General features: G+C 45.3%; 1 protein-coding gene across 2 annotated transcripts; it reads left to right on the top strand.

Annotated features, from left to right (window-relative positions):
* The first annotated feature begins 681 nt into the window (after nt 1-681).
* On the top strand, nt 682-14,165 carry GCNT2 (glucosaminyl (N-acetyl) transferase 2 (I blood group)). Of its 2 annotated transcripts, none has more exons than XM_075052046.1 (5): nt 682-754; nt 4,945-5,076; nt 5,942-7,098; nt 11,810-11,902; nt 13,033-14,165. In XM_075052046.1, exons 3-5 carry the CDS (start codon nt 6,177-6,179, stop codon nt 13,221-13,223), a joined length of 1,206 nt encoding a protein of 401 aa, XP_074908147.1. In that variant the 5' UTR covers nt 682-754; nt 4,945-5,076; nt 5,942-6,176; the 3' UTR covers nt 13,224-14,165. The 2 variants fall into 2 exon arrangements, with proteins under 2 accessions (XP_074908147.1, XP_074908146.1); XM_075052045.1 differs by having other exon boundaries at nt 702-754; nt 4,978-5,076.
* Nucleotides 14,166-16,124: the final 1,959 nt, after the last annotated feature.

The raw sequence follows: 16,124 nt of genomic DNA, 5'->3' as shown, positions 1-16,124 counted from the left end.
TGGACCCTCCTCCTGCGCAAATAATAGCTGCACGTGTACATTTGTACTTTACTGTACACTAATGCATACATTAATCTGCAGTAAGAAAACAGGTCTCTCTCCATGCCTCGACTACACCAGTGTCACCTATAAAATCCAGTCATATTTAACAGAAGAAAAACAGCTTCGCCACCACAGCCTGCCTGTCCCCTATTAGGACATGTTTAATTACGTCTTGCTTTCTCTGTGCAGGAGGATAAAGGAGCAGGGAAGAGAATGCCGTGCTGTTGCTCCTGAGCAGCTGATGAGAAGTAGTTTGCACAGAGGTGAGTACGTGTCCCTGTTGGAAATTAATTGGAGAAGGGAGCAGTAGAAGTGCTCTGCTTTGGCCCAGCAGCAAGTCTGACTTGCAAAATATGCTCTGCTAGAGACTAGGCAGCTTACCTATTCCTGAATCTTTTCTATCTAAAAGTTTACTGCAAATTCAGACAAGCAGTGAAGTTCCTGCAGGGTAAGAGGCTCTGCATCTGGAGCTTGAGAGCACCACAACACACAAGTGGATGTGATGGTATATTGTCTGGCCCCTGCTGTTTGTGCAGACAGATGTGCTCACTGGCTGCGTACGATTAGATTACGCAATGATTTTACTGGACCATGTGAGCTGAGCTAGCGTTTGCCTTGATGTGTCATTTCATCTCTCCTCCCATTTGCTGCCAGTGCTGCTGCATTGTGACTGTCCGGTGTCAGTGTGTCTGCCTGGGAGCTCCCGTTTCAGGTAGGTTTGTATTTTCTTCTCTTTTCTCAGATTATGCCTGGCTGGGAAGCGCAGGAATGCCAGTGACTGCTCTGAGCAGGAAAAAAGGGAAGGCAGAGCTGAAGAGATAGGAATAATCTTTAACTGCTCCTGCGCTTAGACTCTGCTTTCTCCTTCCCTGTGTTACACAGTGCACGTATACCCCTTTCACGACCTGACCAGCACGCTACCCTGGGTAGTACGGGAGGTTGTGGAAAGCTCGAAATCCCTTCAGAGTAGATTAAGGTGAAACGACGCTAAACAACCAATCAAATTGTTTATTGAGCACAAACATAAATAAAACTGAAACAATCATGCAATAACTCAAGAAATAGCTCTCTGCCAAGCGAGTCACAAAATCAAAGGGAAAGGGGAGGGGAGAAGTTTACCTGATTTTACCAAAATGATTCAACGTGAAACTTTTGTGTGTGAGAGAGAGAGAAAAGGTATCACCCCCCTAGGACCCAGTGACATTCCTGTTGATTGCCAGAGTCCTGGTCTTCTCGGCTGGGTGGTGGTGGTGTCCCCCTGCGTGTCGACCTGGTGATGGAGGTCTCCCCAGTTCTGTTCTCGATGATGGTGTCCTTTTATGCAGTCCGAGTCCCCAAAATCTCCGCCCAGTTCTAACTTGAGTAGTCAAGGCAATGGAGACCGACGTGACGATCGTGTGGTGTCTCCAGTCCAACGCGCGTGTCCCCGCGACTACCCGCCGAACCTTTGTTGCGCCTGCGCCGTCGAGATTGTGATGGATTGTGCCAGGCTCTGGGTATCGTTGTTGGGGTACAGGTAGACTGCAGGGCTCTGCTCTGCCCTCGTGGTTTCCTTCATGCCAGGAAATGTTTATACAGTCTCGTGGTTTCCTCAGTACTAAGAAATGTTTAAGACAAATGTCTGACACCTGTCCCTTACGACCTTCCAGCTCAGGCAGGGCACATAAGGCATGTGTTAGAGAAGATTGCTGCCAGGCAGGATTGTTCTAAGAGGAGAGTTTTGGGGAGACTGTGCACATTGCGCAACACCCCAGAGCAGTGCAAGACCAAAGAAGTTTCATCTTGGCGTGAGAAGTTGTGGGGGATGAGGACATCCTTTATTTGGGCACAAAACAGTGGACTGTTGCTACCTGTGCTTCCTAACCAGAAAAACCATACTTAGGAGAAATTGTTTGCTTGCAACAGCCTCGCTGTGATTTTAATGACAGTGCCAATTCAAACCAACAGCTTTGCATGCGAAGGTCACGAAAAGGAATGTCATGATACAGATGGTTTTGTCCTAACAGAAATGCCAAGTGACTCCAAATGGACATGAAATGCATGACATTTGTCACTACTGAGCGAGGCCAAAAAGGAACTCAAAACTGATGTGCATCTTGCTTTTTAATTAGCTAACAAATTAGCTGAAATCAATTACCTATATTTATTAAGGCCAGGAGCAGTTTACTGAGTACTAACTACATTCCTAAGATAATATTCTTGTTGACTGGAAAGACCTGTTCCCATTCATCAATAGGGAAGACATTTCAATCACTAATCCTACTGGGGAGTGTGTTTCCACTACAGGAGCCACACCAAAAGCTCCTTTTATGCTAAAATGAGAATTGCTACAATGCAGGTCCAGGGAACAATAGCAAGGAGTGGCACTGCAAGTATCAGTCGGCAAGTTTTAATTCTACCAGCACAGACCACTTTTACACAGGCTCTGTCAAATAGCATTGTAAATTTGGTCTTCTGTTATCTTTTTGTCCAGTAACTCCTGGGTTTTGCACACAAAATATGCTGAGGTCCGATACAATCTACAACAGGAGAAGCCAAGGGCATCATGAGGTCTCCTGCCACTTGGCTGCTTTTTCACTGACATTTGCTGTAATATGGTTCAGATTTATATCTAGATTTGGCTGTTCCTTGCCTCTGAACTTCAGATGAGTCTGTAAAATTGACAACTCACCAATACCTGAGAAAAAGTTTTTCCGTTGAGGTGGCTTATGTGACTTGTACACTCTATTTCTTTGTTTCACTGCTCTATTTTTTTTTCTTTTCCTTTTTTTTTTTTTGAGATTCCTGCCTTTAATCCAAGGCATGGATCTCATTTCACAAAGATCAGCACAAGGTGGAACTAGTAAAAAAAAACCAAAACACAAAACCCCAAAGGTTTTGAGAGCTTGCAATCCTTTGCATGTATGTTCTCAGGTTTTTAAATACTAACTGTGCCAGAGAACTGAGGCACCAGGATTAAGAAGTAGCACCAGGCATGCAACCTTCTTTCCCTGAAGGCTAGTAGTACCAAACGATCGTGGTTAGTCTGGATTGCTGCAAGAATGTTACAGCAATGTCTGTGCAAGAAAGAAAAAACAATGAAACACACCGAGGAAAAGTTAAATTTTGCATTTCACTCCTATGATGAGCAGGCCTATCTCTTGTTTTCTGCATGTAGCTTACTTGTCTGCTACAGACCATGCTAGTAATGCAAACTTCAACACATAAGAGAAAACAGTCTCCTTAGAGATGCATGTAGCTTTTAAGAACTCTCTCTCTATATATATACATATAAGTTTTCTTAGCTGTGTAGCAGGTTACACAGTACCTAAAACAGTTTCAAAAGCATCTTAGGAGTTTCAAAGGCATCTAAATGCCTTGGGGGATCTCAGCCTTTGGTACTTCAGAAAAGCTATCTGTGCTCTCTGCCCCCAGCTGAGACTCCCCCAAGGAAATCCTGGCTCCTGCAGGAATGCTGGCACCTACCCCTGGTTTTCCTCCTTCCACATTTTCCTAACTCTAGCTGGATGGAGGTCTCGTGTTAAGACCATGGTGCAGGAGAAGGAGATGGTCTTGCAGCCAGCTGGCCCAGTGTGCAGAAGATGTTGAGCTCAATGGTCTATGGAGCACCCAGAGGAGAGCAGGAGGCTGCTGGCCTTATGGTCACCTCTGGTCACGGCAGTTTGCGTTATTGAGGCGTCAGGTGGGTGAGTGTTGTTCGCTCCTGCATATAATTCACTGTAACAATCAAATTAGGAAGGAGCAGTGGTTTGAAGCACTCCGGGCAGGTCTGTGCTCCCTAGGACAGCATTCACCGGTAACCGAGCTGGGACATGTTTTCTCCTCGTGGCTGTGTTTGCTGTGCGTTTCCTTGCTAGACTCGGGTAGGGGGTCTCAGCTCATCTCTCTGAATCCTCTTTTAACAAGCTGTACTGTTAGGCTGTGGCAGCGTTTTCAGATGACTTCTCAGCGGTGTCAGGCGAGTCTCCGTTACTCCCTGGGACTTTGCACACCTCCTTTCCAGCCCCTCAGCTCCATTGGAGCCATCCTCCTTCTGAAGGCGCTGGTGTCCGTGAAGAAGGCTGCACTGGATCTCCACCATGACCACAGCTATCCCTACCTCTCCCTGCTCACTCCCTAGGGAGGAGCGGCTCTGCTGCTTGCCATCACTGGGGAAGCTTGACTGCCAGCTCTGTCCTGCACCGGTGCCCCTCTTGGGGGACATTCTGGCCACAAGACCTTACAAAGCTTCTCCAGTGCTCCTCTCCTCATTACAGCTTGTGACTGTACCTGAGCCAGCAGTGTGCCCAGGTGGCCAAGAAGGCCAACGGCATCCTGGCCTGTGTCAGAAATAGTGTGGCCAGCAGGAGCAGGGAGGTGATTGTACCCCTGTATTGGGCACTGGTGAGGCTGCACCTTGAGTCCTGTGTTCAGTTTTGGGCTCCTCACTACAAGACAGATGTTGAGGTGCTGGAGCGTGTCCAAACAAGAGCAACGAGACTGGTGAAGGGTCTAGAGAACAAGTCTTATGAGGAACGGCTGAGGGAGCTGGGGTTGTTTAGTCTGGAGAAGAAGAGTCTGAGGGGAGACCTGATCACTCTCTACAACTACCTGAAAGGGGGTTGTAGTGAGGTGGGTGCTGGTCTCTTCTGTCAGGTGGCTGGAGACAGGATGAGAGGAAATGGCCTCAAGTTGTGCCAGGGGAGGTTTAGGTTGGATATTAGGAAAAATTTCTTTACTGAAAGGGTTGTCAGGCATTGGAACAGGCTGCCCAGGGAAGTGGTTGAGTCACCATCCCTGGAGGTATTCGAAAAGCACATAGATGGGGTACTCCATAACATGGTTTAGTGGGCATGGTTGATGGTTCGACTTGATGATCTTGAAGGTCTTTTCCAACTTAAATGATTCTATGATGGGCTGAAGCCACTGCCTGCAGCCTTCAATCTGTTTGAACAGAGAATCCCGGAGACTATTTGGGGCCAGGACGGGAGGAAAGCGCAGCTTCTGGGAGGGACCTGCCAGCGCCTGAGGTGACTTGTCTGCATGAGTTGGAAGGTAGGTGATGGTATTTCTGCCTCTGTAGCATGCTGGACTGCCCAGTCAAAACATTTATTGGCATAATCTCAGATTATCTGATATTGCCTCAGCATTAATTTGCATTGGAGCGAAAGGACATGATGTTGGAAAAAATTTGTATGCCCCAAATGTGCTGTCTCATGGCAGGAGATCCACATGAACAGAGTCCCAGTTGAAAGAGAGAGAGTTACCAAGTATTTCACTTTAGTCAGAGCCATGCCACAAGCTCTCATTGCATAAGCATGTTGTTATACTAAATGCATGCACGGCTCTTAGAAACAAGAATGTCTCATCAGAAAGCCTAAGGTTAGCTTAAGTAGTTTAAATAGCAGGTTTCACTAACCCAGTTCCTTGTGATGGATGTAAGCCCGGAGCTCATCACAACTCATCCATGACACTTAGCAGAAACTATTTGGCAGATTTCAGATTTAGAAATGAAGAAAACATTGCTGCAAAACCCTGATGGCTCTGATATAACTCTACACAGAGGCAAAAAAGATTCTCCTGCTTCTTATACGTGAGTGTCGGTGGCCTTACATGGTAGCACGGTGTGCTGAACAAGCCTTTCATAATTCTGAAGCAGTGATGAATGATACACTTGGGTGGTTCAAAAAAAGTTCCTGTAAGTCAAAAAATAGAATAATACAAGAGGTAAATATGAGATTTTTCTGTCACGGAGTGTATACACAGGAACTTTTACAGCTATATGATACATGCAGGGTGAGGGGGGAGGAAGCAGTTAAGAACACACCCAAAAATTGAATTCAGGGACATTGTGAAATATGTAGTGCCGGCTGTTCATTGCCAAGCCAGTAATTTTGCAATATGTCTGTTTAATCTTTAGGGTGCTGTGCAGCAGCTTCCACCTACAAGTTGTTCGCTACTTATGCTTCTTCTACATCAATAATGACTATGAAAATATTAATACTGGAAGTAAGGACTGCAGCTGCGTACTATGCATCAGACGGACGTGTGTGTTCCCCAGCAGGAAGCAAGTGCAGCCAGCAAAACAAGCCGCTTGTGGTGTCTGATCTGACTTCTTTGCAATATTTCAAGTGAGACTCTTTCTCTGAGCAGCAATGAATACGCTCAGATATTGCTTCTTTGCTGTCCTGATTCTCAGCGTTTCACTTCTGTTTGTTTTCTATGCCGTCAATTTGCGTGCACAAATACCTCTTAGGAGGCTGAACTTCTCGGTGAGCTCAACGTTAGCAGAAGCCTGTAAAGCACTAGTTGAAGATAAGGCGCCCTTCCTGAAGGAAAACGCTTTAAAAACATCGTCCAGAGAATCCAGCTGCACGGAGTACATCACGCAGAACCGCTACATCACCCGCGCCCTCTCGGCCGAGGAGGCCGCCTTCCCCATCGCCTACGTCATGACCCTGCACAAGGAGTTCGAGACCTTCGAGCGGCTCTTCCGCGCGGTCTACATGCCCCAAAACGTCTACTGCGTCCACGTGGACGCCAAGGCGCCGGCCCCCTTCCAGCAGGCGGTCCGGCGCCTGGTGGGCTGCTTCCCCAACGCCTTCCTCGCCTCCCGGGCGGAGCGGGTGGTCTACGGCGGCGTGTCCCGCCTGCGGGCCGACCTCCGCTGCATGGCAGACCTGCTGGCCTCGGCCGTGCCCTGGCGTTACCTGCTCAACACCTGCGGCCAGGACTTCCCCTTGAAGACCAACCGGGAGATCGTCCGGCTGCTGAAGGGCCTCGGGGGGAAGAACGTCACCCCCGGGGTGCTGCCGCCCCCCCACGTCGTCGCCCGCACCAAATACGTGCACAGGGAGCAATCGTACTCTTTCTTTTCTTTCATGCTCTGGACGTTCGTGCGCAAGGCGCCCCCGCCGCACAACATCACCCTCTACTTCGGCTCCGCGTACGTGGCCGTCACCCGGCCCTTCGTGGAGTTCGTGCTGCGGGACCGGCGCGCCGTCGACCTGCTGGCCTGGTCCGAGGACACCTACAGCCCCGACGAGCACTTCTGGGTGACGCTCAACAGGATCCCGGGTAGGACATCAGGTCCGGGGAGGGCACGGGGGTCCCCATCCTGGCACCTGCCACCACTTGGCCGTCGCGTGGTGCCAGCTCTTTGTGGTGGCCGCCACGGCTCGCCTGTCCACGGAGGTGTTTCCAGCTGTGGGTCTTGGTGGTGCTCACCAGTGGGTTGTCGCCGCTCCCATTGTTTCACGTGGAGAAATCTCGAGGCAGAAATATCCAACAGCCCACGTTGGCGGCACTAGTGGCAAGTGAGGAAGGCATACTGAGCCTCCTTGAGTTTGATGTCCTGGAGATTTATCCACTGGGCTGAGTTGTTTTCTGGCAGGAACAGCACCCATGACTGGGTAAGGGAGGTCCCCAGGGGCAGTGGGCTTCGCAGTGTGATGGGTTCAGGGATGCCACATGCCTTCCTGCTTAGCAGCAGCTGCCCTGCCCCATGAAGACCCAGGGACGCAGCTTGGCATCCACTTGGCTTCCACCCTCTTAGGCCATACTGTCTCACTAGTCCCAATCTTGTATGATCTTGCTTCTCCAAAAGCCACCAAAGGGGTTTGTGAATTTCCAGGTGTCTCTCACACGCTGGTGGGCTGCGCGCCTTCACTTGTAGGGGAGAGGCTATGTATTTGCCCACCTATACGTGGCCCACCCCAAGCCCTGCGTGTTTCCCAAACGTAAGTACATGGCCCCAAAGTCCAGAAAAAGTTATTGTTGATTTCAACCAGGTCTTGCAGAATAATATGTGATATATACACCACTTCAGGGAGATTTCTGAAGTACAGACTCCTGGGCACCAGCTTATAAAGTGCAGGAGAAAAGCTCAGATCAGTTGGTGGCAGAGAAGTGTAAAGAAATTGTCCGCTTCCCTAGCAAGAGATGCCGATGAGGAAGCACGGGCTGCTTCAGGGGACTGGTGAAGACTAGCCTGTTGGCAGCTAGATTTTAACCGATGTGTTGGTTTGATCCTGGAATCACAGGTACGGGACTTGGAAGGTCGAGGCAAATCAGGCAGCCTTCTGTGCTGCGAGATTTCCAGCCCAGTGTTGGTGTGTGTGCACATGACAGAAATGCCAACGCAGTGGCTTATTTTGTGTAAGCTGTGGATGTTTGTCTTCATAATATACGGTAGTGATGGAAGAAGGAAAGGGAGTGGGCTGCCTCTAGGAGCCAATGCATGCGGATCAACACTCACTGGAATTACAAAGGCAAGAAAACAGGAAGGGTTGAGCAGGGAAGGAGGTTGTGTTGCCTTTATCCAGTGGATGAGGTCCAGGCTCTGAAGCAGTGTTTTTCCTGCCTCCAAACCTCTGCCACCAAGGGAAGATGTGAAATTAAAGGCATTGGAAGGGCTGGCCTGTCTTTCCAGTCACTTATGACTGTCTTCACACCTGAGCGGTGCAGTTCTGGTGGCAGGAAATTCGTTTCCAGAGCAGTGCTCAGTACTGCTGCCCACGAGGTGGCTCTTCCCCCCTCCTTGTTTTCTGGGACAAAACTCTGCTAACCTCTATGGCATGGGAGACAAGAGCTGGACAAAAGTAGAGTGAGCAACTCGTGCTGAAGTTTATATTAACTTTCTCCATCGGCACCACTTTTCAGACAAACTGCATTTATAAGAACAGGACCCCAGAACAGCTTCTGAATCTGAAATCAGTTGTGCAAACAAATATTTAAAGGAAAATGTGATAAATTCATTTTTTTTTTCCCCAGTGTTGAGCTACACTTTACCCACTCTTTAATTAACTTATAAAAATGCCTAATTTACTCAATTTGGGAGATGGCGAATAATGTGAAGTCAGTAGCTTTGTATTCCTTGAAGGCAGTGCCTTCCAGTGCTTTTGTGGATGTCCTGGGGTCATTCCTGTTTTGTCAGTCATCATTCTGCTTTCCCACTGTGTCAGCACTTTCCAAGTCTTTCTGCACACCACATTTACTGCCATCTGTTATGAACAGGTTTTTAATTTGGGATGGTAATGCATGTCCCAGGCCATTTAAAGTGTTTATCCCCTGCCATCACTGCCTCTTTTTGTCTTTTATAAAGTGTTATCTTTAGCTTAATGCTTTCTGCAGAAAAGTAACATTTTCTGAATTTTCCCCAGGACAAAACCACACTTCTTGGCACGTTATTTTATTTGATAACAGCCTAATATACAGAGGGGGACAAATAAAGTCATGAAGTTCTGGTTATAGCTGCCACATATCTCTGTTTATGGGAAAGTGCTATGGTGGTTCTGCTGTTGGATCATATGGTCTTTTTGCATCTGATATAGAAGTCATGACTTGGTATTTGCAAACAAACATCCTTATTTATCAGGAGCAAGCTATCCTTAAAAACACAGAGCAAAGCAAGCAAAAGAAAAAAATCCTGATGTTTAACTTTTCTGCCATCCAATTTCCCCCCCCCCCCCCGACATTATACAGTGCCTTTAGAGTCTTGTTTGTCCTTCACTGTGCTTCTCTTCAAGCTCACAAGCAAAACAGTTGCTGGGTTATGATAACTGTAGAGGTACTGTACTTGTTGCCATCTTGGAAAGGAACAGAAAAAAATGAAATAGTAACAAAACCTCACCTTGCTTTCACCTTTATTTTTCAGAAAACACCAAGGTTAGGATGATGACACTCTTGCAGCTACCATTTTGGCACTGAGGGCTTCTTATGTGTGCTGCAGTCACCACCTGAAATTGTGCTTTACAGAGCTGCTGGCAAATCACTGCAGTTAGGATTGTGGTTAACCAGCAAAATAAATAGCCTATATTAATACACATTTTAAATGAAGTTATGAAAATCAGGAAGATGGGCTAATTAGACTTAAAAAAAGAGAGAGGTCAGAACTGGAGATTAAAATGTCAATTTTATTTTAGATAAAATCATATTTGAAGGGCTTATGTTCCCTGTCTTTGCACAGGTCCTACAACTCCAAACCAGTGCTATCGTGCATTTTGTACAAGCTCTAAAAGGCTTTGTTCTCATCTCATTGTAATTTGAGCAAAATGGCTGTCTTTTCAGTATACAGAGTTAGTACAAATGACAGATAATAATACAAATATTATGAAAATGTTTTCATAAAAAGCTGCATGGTTCCCTTCCTGCACTCATACAAGTGTTTCCTTTAAAAGGAAAATAGGAGGAAGTAGAAATAACAGGCTTTAAATATCCCTATTAAAAATCTGGAAGAAAGCCACTTGAACTTGTTTAGCTGTTAAACAGCTTAACTTTTGCATCAGCTATGATTAGGCTATTACCAGGGGTTATTAGTGTTTATTAGTAGTAATAATACTTAACACCGTTATCACTATCGGACTCCCCACCTGCTGTGTGTACAACAGCGGTTGACAAAAATCACAGAGGTTTGCTAGCGAGCAGGGCTCTCCGCTACGAGGGGCTCTGGGGTTAGGGCTGCGCTTCAGCTGTGGGTGAGCAGCACGGAGCAGCGATGTCCCAGCTTGTCTTGTCACCCCCTCGGCTCCAGCCTCCCGCTGCGTCGGGGTGCGCAGGGAGCAGCCGGGTTGGTACAAAGCCTCCCCTCCCCGGTCACCGGTACCAGTCAGTGCTGGTGCTTCTGCTGCATTTGTTAAAAAGCTTGAGTCCCAGCTGCTCCTCAGCAGTAACGCTGCTGTAATTCCTTGCATTTGAGGCGGTCAGTCTTTTCCTTTGCTTTCAGCTTGGTTAGGAGAAAGCAGAAGTAACGTCTGCGTTTTTGTACCTGCTGGCATGCACGTTGGCTCCCCACACGTAGCCTGTTCTGCCATTTGATAGCTCAGGGGCAGCACTACGGTCATTGCTTTCTGGGCAGGAAAGAATAAAAGACGGTTAGTTTCATCCGAGCAGGCAAGTTACATACAAGTGTTTGTGCTACAGTGAGAAATCGGGGCTTTTCCAGCTTTTCTTAGAAAAGTGGTTTGTATGGCGGGTGGCGGTTACACAATCTGTATCACTGTTTTGTTCTCCAACAACTGATTGAGCCAATAAGAAAGAAAAATTGCTGAAAGGAATGAGTTCATAGAAAGCTTTTATTATTTTATACCTTTGCTTTTTTTTTTCCTGTATTCTGAAGAGCATTTTAAGAAATACTTCACCAGCATCTCTCCCTTAATTATTTAAAATGGATGTTTGCCAGGTTATAGCAGGACTTGATCATTTACTGATGAGGAGAGTTCCTTTTACCAGTTTATCTCCTAGATAGGCCCTGTGATCTGCCTAGACTTATATCTATCATTATATAACATTATAGACTATAATTGAATTTCAACAACTCTGTCCAGTTATATCATGCTTGAATTTGTAATGTTAGCCTCTTTTCTTAAAAAAAAAAAAAAAAAAAAAAAAAAAAAAAAAGAAAAGGAAACTATTTATCAGTAAATTCACATGAAGGTACTAGGTGTCAGTGGCCCAGTGTTCAAATAGCCCTTGGAGGGCACCGCTAGCTGGGAAGGTGACACGAGTGATTGTGCATGCATGCAGTATCATACTGAGGCTGTTGCAAAAGAGGGATTTTATTTCTCAAGTGAAATGTTTAGGTCTGTTGGGCTGACATCTTGTTTATGTCATGAAATCTGCTTTCAATAAAGAAACCTGACAACAAAGTTGGCAGCCAGGCATCTGTTGATGTATATTCCTGAGTGTTTCATCCCAGTTCTGTGGAGAAAGGTCCCAGAGAGTGAACATAAACCTGAATGCATAGCTGTTAAAAGAACTAATTATTTGATTTTCTGTTATCTAATTGCAGGTGTCCCAGGCTCCATGCCCAACGCAGCATGGGAAGGTGACCTGAAAGCAGTGAAGTGGATTGATATGGAAGAGAGCCATGGAGGTTGTCATGGTAATTGTGTACATTTTTCTCCATTTCTTCTTCCTGTTCATATAGTGAAAAACACAGCCTCTAATCATAATGTGAGACAGTCTCTAGACAGCACTTCATCAGAGAGAGAAGATGTTAAAAAGGGGTCATCTCCTTCATAGTCCATATGCGAATGATAGTAGCCACATGAACAGTGAGAAAGCTGGAACAGTTCCTTCTTCATCAGGAATTTTATAGGCTATATCAGTGTTGGAAAGGGGGATATTTGGCAGCGCTTAGGGCTCACATGAGTTAGCTATTTTCTTGAAGGCCTTGAGGGAATTTTCTTGCAGGTGGGTGGGAAGTGTATGTCCCACACCGGGATGCAGATGTGCTAGAGCCGGCAGCAGTGTGCAGGGCAGATGTCCTGCGTGAACTCGGACAAATCCCAGCTCTCAGCCGGGCACCGATGCCTGCCAGAGCCACAGCTGACAATCAACCTAAGGAACTGCAGGCTGATGATGATGGCTGAGCTTTGAGTTTTCCTATGTCACGTTACTTTACGACATGACATTAGCAGTAGATAATCTTCTGTATGGCACACTTAATTTTTCAGTCACTGGTTTATACATTGCGTACTTGTCCAAGTGGGACAAGAAAGGGAATACCAAAATGCTAATGATACAAATTTTATTTCAAGAATTTTTAATCCACAGCGTAGTTGTTTGTGTTGAGGAGAAAAATTTTGAGAACTTCAGTCAGCTTCAATTACAGCAGTTTCACCTTGGCATAACTACATTGAAATCAGTGAAATTACAGCAATATCATCCAGAATTAGTTAGTGGAAAATCTAGTATGAGTAAAGGTATTGGTTTCTCTTCACTGACAGAGGAAATTCCACTTTGCTGTGTTTCAGCCTTGTCTGAGAAAGAGTCTCAAGTAATAACACTTCCTTTCCTAAGCTTTCTCCTTATTTTGCGCATTATTTATTCTGAAGTAACTTTGCTTGTTTCAACCCATTGTTCATACTTATTCCCATTGCATGTGCAGTAGGCTTTTCAGCATGTTTGTTGTGCAGCAGATTATTTGTAGTGGCTTTGCAGATAAAACTTCTCAAAAAGAATCACTTGGATCTTTGATTCTGACCGCTTTTTTCCTTTTTCTTTTGGCAGGCCATTATGTCAGAGGCATTTGTGTATATGGAACAGGTGACCTCAAGTGGCTTTTTAACTCCACCTCTATGTTTGCAAATAAGTTTGAGCTTAAAACATATCCCCTGACTGTGGAGTGCCTGGAGCTGAGACATCGGCAGAGAACCTTGTCCCAGAGTGAGGTTCAGGTGGAACCCAGCTGGTATTTTTAGCTAGCAAAATCGCAGGCTACAGCATCAATAAAAACAGTCAAGAGAATAGCAGCAGCAATCTTAATTTCTGCTGTGCCAGAAGCATGAACTCATGAGATGGGTTTCTTTAGGATGTTCTGTAGATGCAACTTGGGTCGGCTTGTCTTACGCTGCTTGTAAACCTCACCTTCCACTTAACACCTGGAGGCCAAAGCGCAAGAGATCCAAAAAGAGACACCAGGGCAAAGCTCCTCATGCAGCTGTAGGTGCTTTGCACTTTTGCCTTTTTTAATGGGCTGTTTTCCAGCCCCAACTTTTGTCTTGCTACATTGTCATTGCTATCTTTTTCTATAAAAATATAAACTGAGTCATGCATTCCTGGCACTTCTCGTGTCTAAAAGACAAGTGTGCACATTTGGTAAGCAAAAAGGTAATGAGTCACAGTCAGCAAGATCTTAAAAGCAGGAACACAGCTGCTGGCTATGCATACAGATACTGTTTTGTCAAAGATACTAATAGTTACTGCAGAGAACTGACAGAAAATACTGGAAATGGAATAAAGACGCTGCACTTCCCAGATCTTACCTGTTCTTTAAATATTTGTCGGGACAAGGTTTGTAAGAGAAAACAGCATCTTTTACAAGATCAATGGGTATGGTTAGAAAAATCAGACAGGCTTTCAGGCACAGGAGCCCTTCTCCATGTGTGAAAAACAGGGACTTGCATATTTGTCTTACTTGCCCAACTAACAGAACTGGAAAAAAATAAAAAAAACTTCTCTACATGCAGATTTTGGCCCACCAGTGTCCTTAGATCATCATGTGTAAGGACACAGAGGGAGAGATGGAAAGAGGGGAAGGAATTAGCAAGATAAATGTCTTCAGGATTGACAGAGCAGTAACTGAGCTTTGCCAATAACTCAGTAATTCTGTGTCACAGTTTGATATGGCGTAAGCCTTCTTCCCAAGTTTACTTCCTTTCTTTTTAGTATCATGGTTAAGGCACATACTTAACCTTGGGGTTCACTTCATCACAGCCCTATTTTTATTCCCCAATAACAGCCACTAGAGGGAGGCCATCAAATATCTGAGCAGATTTTCCTTTCCAAGTCTACATAACCCTTTAAAGCACACAAAATCTCAACAGACTAGGCATGCCGCAGGGAAAAAATCAGTGCTTGGGAATGTTTTAGTATGGCAAACAGAAGGTAAAAGTTATAGGTATCGGTCATCGTGTCCTAAAACACAAAGCAAGGAAGCAAAACTATGAATGCTTCTTCCTGTAGCTGTGATGGTCGTATTTACGTGGCATTTTAGCAGCACTGTTGAGTGACCTAGTCACCAGCATAGAGGCAGTATAAATAGAGATGCCTGAATCTAAGGAGAGTGTGTGCTGCTCTCCTGTCTCTCTTCTGAACAAGTGATGATGGCTCAAAGAGTACCTCTTGAATAACAGCACTTTACAACCAACTTTATTAAAACATTGCTAATTTCAGGGTCTTTTAACAAACTGGATTGCAAACTGCAGCAGTTCAGAAACAACAACACATCATATTTAGATGTCCTGAAGCATGGCTGGTAAGCCTCAGGGAAGGTTCTGAACAGGCAGGATCTGCCTCAGTCAGCTTATTCTGCATTAATAGCTGCGAACACCTAATAAAGCAGATCCCTGCAGAAAGGCACCAAGAATTTACCTCCAGAGCAGAACTTTGGTGAAAAAGCTGTTCAGTTTTTTGGGGAGGGGAGAAGAAGAGGGCTTTGCTAACTTGCTGCCATGGTGGCAGCTGAAGAGAAGTATTTCAGAGAGAGTCATCCTTTGAAAGAGGGAGTTTTAGGGTGGCCAACTTGAGAGCCCTGGAATCAGCCCCCCCCCCCCTTGCTCTAACAAGCTGAATATCCCCCAAATTGAAACATCCCAAATAAAATAGAGGTGTTCGCACCATTTTATGTGAATATTTAAAGTAGCCCAGAGTACAAACAAGATTGTATTTCATTGTTCAGACTCCACAGGCAAATGGCAAAATATCACCCAAAAGCAGGAGCAATAAGGTTGGCTGTTTGAAACTACGGACATAAAAGGGTGTTGTACTCTGAGCCTGAACAAATATAGATATTTTAAGACTGGATTATATTACTTGTTTAAGTAAGAACCCAGAAAAACATCACAGATTTCTCTCCAGATGTGATTTAGTTGTTTTTTTGTTTGTTTGTTTGTTTTTCTTGAATGCTACTCCAGCTTATGTTTTTCTGTAGGTAAATTAATATGTTTTCACTGTGTGACTGATTTTTGGGTGCAACACCTGCTTCATCAGTCTCTTTTTTTTTTTTTTTTTAAAGAAAGAACATTACAGTTAATCACTGTAGAAGACAGAAAAGAACAATTTCTGGCAACCGAGCTTAAGAAATGCATCTAAACCAATAAGACTTAACAGTACTAGTGGTACTTTAGAATAGCAGTGAAAGACTTGAGGAGGGGGCTGGTAACAAGGATGTTAAACAGGGTTAGATTCCTGTGCGCAACAGTAACAACAGTGATTCGGTTCAGCAACTGTGGTGCAACTGAGTAACCCGTATCTGTACCTCCTGATTTTCTACAATTAGGGCAAGGCAAAAAAAGGCAAACTCTCCCAGTGCTCCTTGTAGCTGCCTTTCCGAATGAGTACAAAGAGAGGAGAAAAGTTTTCAGTTGTTCAGTCACTCACTGAGACGCTGACTGGAACAGGGCACACAAAGGACATGCTCTCTCTAATGGGATTTCCAAGCAAGTCAGACTTTCCACTGAAGTCAGCTTGACTTACTTAGACAACCCACTGGATGCCTTTCTGCTTATTGAGCTCCTAAAGACTTTTATACACCTTGCCTAAAAGGAGCCAAAAATCTCACTGTAAGGCAAGGCATGTGCCACCGCTGCCTTTTGAGGACA

This window comes from Buteo buteo, chromosome 20 (assembly GCF_964188355.1).
Source record: "Buteo buteo chromosome 20, bButBut1.hap1.1, whole genome shotgun sequence".
In the NCBI taxonomy this organism is placed as follows: Eukaryota; Metazoa; Chordata; class Aves; order Accipitriformes; family Accipitridae; genus Buteo; species Buteo buteo.
Note: the sequence above shows the minus strand (reverse complement) of the source record. Positions and strands in the feature narration are given on the sequence as shown.

Excerpts from the sequence above, each read along its gene's own strand:
- GCNT2 (XM_075052046.1), top strand. The coding sequence starts at position 6,177 with ATGAATACGCTCAGATATTGCTTCTTTGCTGTCCTGATTCTCAGCGTT. Across the intron at positions 7,099-11,809 it reads GACGCTCAACAGGATCCCGG|GTGTCCCAGGCTCCATGCCC; the intron begins GTAGGACATCAG and ends ATCTAATTGCAG. Across the intron at positions 11,903-13,032 it reads GAGCCATGGAGGTTGTCATG|GCCATTATGTCAGAGGCATT; the intron begins GTAATTGTGTAC and ends TTCTTTTGGCAG.